Here is a 4,150-nt window from a genome sequence, read left to right as displayed (position 1 = left end):
CCGGGTCAATCGATTTTTCAGCCCACGGCCGTTTCTTTACTCCAGCACGTAGCCATCACCGGTACGGCCACCATCTACCTCGCGCCTGATAAAACAAAGCAAAATCTAAGTTGCAGTCAGATCAGTGCCCTCCCTAATCAAACCCGACCGCAGGTTCCAATCTTTTCCCCGGGGGCTCTCACTCGGCCGATCGGTAGCTGCCGCGGCGGCGGTCTCGGAATGGCGCCGATACGCGTGCTCACGGCGCTGGACCACGCCCGCACGCAGTACTACCACTTCAAGGCCATCATCATCGCCGGCATGGGCCTCTTCACCGACTCCTACGACCTCTTCTGCATCGTGCCCGTCATGAAGATCATCGGGCGGGTGTACTACCCTTCGCCCGCCGGCGACGGGAGGCCGGGCGTGACGCCGCCCGCCGTCGTCTCGGCCACGGTCGGCGTCGCCCTGCTGGGCGCGGTGGTCGGGAACCTCCTCTTCGGCGCGCTCGGCGACCGCGTCGGGCGGCGGCGCGTGTACGGCCCATGCCTGCTGCTGCTGGTGTGCAGCTCCATTGGGAGCGGCTTCTCCATCTGCCGCACGCGCGGGTGCGTGCTCTCCAGCCTCTGCTTCTTCCGCTTCATGCTCGGGGTGGGCGTCGGCGGAGACTACCCGCTGTCGGCGACCATCATGTCGGAGTTCGCCAACAAGCGCACGCGGGGGGCGTTCATCGCCGCCGTGTTCTCCATGCAAGGGTTTGGGATACTGGCCAGCTCCGGCGTCACCATGGTCGTCGCCGCCGCGTTCGACCGGTTCACGGGCCACCCGGACCCGCTTGACACTCCGGAGGCTGCTGACCTTGCCTGGCGCGTCATACTCATGGCCGGCGCCGTCCCTGCCGGGCTCACCTTCTACTGGAGGATGGCCATGCCAGAAACAGCCAGGTTCGTCGGTCGTCCTAACCCCCAACTGGCGCACTACGTGTCTCTTCGACCACGTACGTTATATTTCCCTAACGTAGTTCCAGTACTCTGTACGAGTGACATTCATACAGGGAGTTATCATGTACGCATGTACATGTTTCGGCACATTGTCAGTACACAGTAAAAATTTAGCTATGTCTAGGACACATCTAGAGTTATGTCACATCTAAACTGCTGTCCACTTTGTTTGTGGTCTATCTTTTTTTTTGTTTCATGTTGTTGCGTTATATATTTGTGAGAGATTAGATGTGACATTTTTAAAAAACATCTATGTGAATTAGATAAATTGTAAAAAAATGCTCCCTCTAGGCACCTTAGAGATTACTCTAATTTCCAGACGAGGCAAACCGTAGTCTCCGCAGATTTTTTTAGTCCATCACATTCATGCATTTACCATACATGTGACTGGAGTAACTTTGATCAAAATATTGTCTGCCCACCTCACATGAAAACCCGGATTTAAGCTGATACATCTTAAAGGGGTAAAAAATGAACGGTTCAAGAGTTCGAGGCTGCATTTGGAAGTTTTCAACATTTAGTTCCATTGCACAGTCAGTTTGCAGGTGATTTTCTCGTACTGTGTGTCTGTTTCTAAGCTGTGAACGAAGTACCTTTGAACGGCCCCATGGTAAGTTAATAATACCAGCTGGTGCTGCCATGACTGTTAATCCTGGATTATACTATATTTTTTTGAGTTGGCATCCTGGGTTATATTCGAGTACCATCGTAAGACACACGAGCGCGAGTGGCACGCCTTGCACTAAACATTTCAGCAAGTCACCGCATTGATTGGTAGACTAAACTAAACTGCGATGATCGATGTGTACACTGACTGGTATCTCAAACAAATGGCGCGAAGAAGAATATACCGCGGGATACTTGAGATCCGAAGAAGCAGCAGCTTCCTGCTGACCAACGAAGGAATTCAGTCTGTTCCCCGTAAACGAACCTGGGCACAGTTTGCCTAATTATTTTCTCTAAGCCGGAGCTTAACTAAGTGCCAGGCTCTGGTCGCCATCATAAGGTTGCTGCTTATACTTGTCTAGTTTTGGTATTACTATATATCTTATCGTCAAGTTGCCTAGCTCCGTTTGACCTTGCACTAGCTTCTAGAACTAGTCGTGCATCTGGCTGTCAAGTTTAAGCATACTTGAACAAGTTGCATAAGCATACTTAAACAAGTTTGCATACGCTGTAAAATAAGCAAGTTGAGCATATCTATATCTGGATCGATCTGCGTCTCGTTGGATTGGCCTCGTCACACCACACGTCAGGCCGGCATATCAAATTGAAGTGGCATATACCGGTGCTGAATCTGGCTCACTTTAGTTTTCATTTTGCAGTTAACAAACCAGGTCGATCAGGAGGTGATTCATTACACCAAAAGATAAAGTAGAAACGTACCGTACTACTGTAGTGTCAAAAAAGAAAGTTAAACTAGTAGTAACCAACTAAAGTTCAGTAATTGACCGAACTAACTAACTGCTCCACCTGATGGGTGCTGGCTGGTGGTGGTGCAGGTTTACGGCGCTGGTACAGCGCGACGTGCTCAAGGCGACCAGCGACATGGGCTGCGTCCTCACGGACCTCGACCTGAACGCGATATCCGAGGGGGAGGACGCGGCGGCCATGCCCCGCACCCCGGCGCCGTTCGGGTACGCGCCGGCGGCTCAGTACGGCCTCTTCTCGCGCGGGTTCCTGCGGGAGCACGGCCGGGACCTGTTCGGGTGCGCGGCAACGTGGTTCCTGCTCGACATCCCCTACTACAGCAGCACCCTGTTCCAGTCCCAGATCTACCGGCCGTGGTTCAAGCCGGCGAGCCACCAGAACGTCTTCCAGGAGGCGTACAACGTGGCGAGGTTCCAGGCCATCATCGCCGTCGCCTCCACCATCCCGGGGTACTTCGCCGCCGTCCTGCTCATCGACCGCACCGGCCGGCGCCGACTGCAGATGGCCGGCTTCTTCCTCATGGCCGCGTTCCTCTTCGCGCTCGCCGGCCCCTACGACCACTACTGGCGCGGCAACGCCAAGAACGCCTGGTACATCGTGCTCTACGCGCTCACCTTCTTCTCCGCCAACCTCGGGCCCAACACCACCACCTTCATCCTGCCGGCCGAGCTCTTCCCGGCGCGGTTCCGGTCCACGTGCCACGGGATATCCGCCGCCGCCGGGAAGGTCGGCGCGCTCGTTGGCTCGGTGGGGTTCCTTTGGGCGTCGCAGTCGCGGGACAGGGGCGATGTGCAGGCCGGGTACGAGCCCGGCATCGGCATGATGTACGCGCTCATCATTCTTGGAGCCATCAGCCTGCTCGGGCTCGTCGTCACCTACTTCTTCACGCCGGAGACGATGAGGCGGTCGCTCGAGGAGAACGAGAGCGAGCGGGATCAGAACCAGGACGGCGACGGCGGGATGTGCTTCCAGGAACTAACTCTGACGCCCAAGAGCCCGGGGTCCTTGGTGAGCTCGCACGTCAGCACGTCGCCTATCCATCCGCACCGCTTTTCTGTATGATGGAACTTTGAAAACTTGGCGCCACGCATAAGCAGTTCTGCTTTTCGGTTACTGGCACGTGAAATACAGATGTAGATAATCCTACAAAAAAAATACAGATGTAGATTTCCCGCATGGTTGCTTCGTTTGATTGGTTGAGACAAAATTACAACATAGCTCAAACTTTGTAAAGGTCTGGTCCTATGTAACTAGCTATGCTATTACAGGAGTATATGTGAGTTGGTGATGGTGATTGTGGTGTCACTCAAAACACAAATATGTTAGTCAGGTTTTTTTAGGGTAAACCACACTTTATTGATTGCTAGAAGCACGGTTTACAGGGATAACAAAAAGGTTGTGGGGTAAACCCATCCACAAGTGGCGATCACCAGCTAAAGAAGAAGAAAACTTAGCTAAACTGTGAGCATCAGAATTCAAACTACAACTTCCAAAAATAAATTCGCAGCTCAAGAAATCTCTTGATTGGGCACGAATCGCCTTTATAATGGTGCTATACCTTCCTTGGGTGCCATTCTTTATCTCCTCTACCACTGATTTGCAATCACATGCAATGACGACTCGGTCGAGTGATAGATCCAATGCAAGAGCCAAGGCTTCGCGGCACACGAATGCCTCCAGGGTCGCTGGGTCGTTTATGTTAGTAAAAAACATCGTTGAGGAGCCCAAGAACAGACCAG

The 4,150-nt window shown here is 53.2% G+C and overlaps 1 protein-coding gene across 1 annotated transcript; it reads left to right on the top strand.

Moving 5' to 3' along the window:
* The first annotated feature begins 159 nt into the window (after positions 1 to 159).
* On the top strand, positions 160 to 3,706 carry LOC119336088 (probable inorganic phosphate transporter 1-10). The gene is made up of 2 exons (XM_037608121.1): positions 160 to 923; positions 2,483 to 3,706. Exons 1-2 carry the CDS (start codon positions 220 to 222, stop codon positions 3,471 to 3,473), a joined length of 1,695 nt encoding a protein of 564 aa, XP_037464018.1. The 5' UTR covers positions 160 to 219; the 3' UTR covers positions 3,474 to 3,706.
* The last annotated feature ends 444 nt before the right edge of the window (positions 3,707 to 4,150 follow it).

This window comes from Triticum dicoccoides, chromosome 7B (genome assembly GCF_002162155.2).
Source record: "Triticum dicoccoides isolate Atlit2015 ecotype Zavitan chromosome 7B, WEW_v2.0, whole genome shotgun sequence".
Taxonomy (NCBI): Eukaryota; Viridiplantae; Streptophyta; class Magnoliopsida; order Poales; family Poaceae; genus Triticum; species Triticum dicoccoides.
Note: the sequence above shows the minus strand (reverse complement) of the source record. Positions and strands in the feature narration are given on the sequence as shown.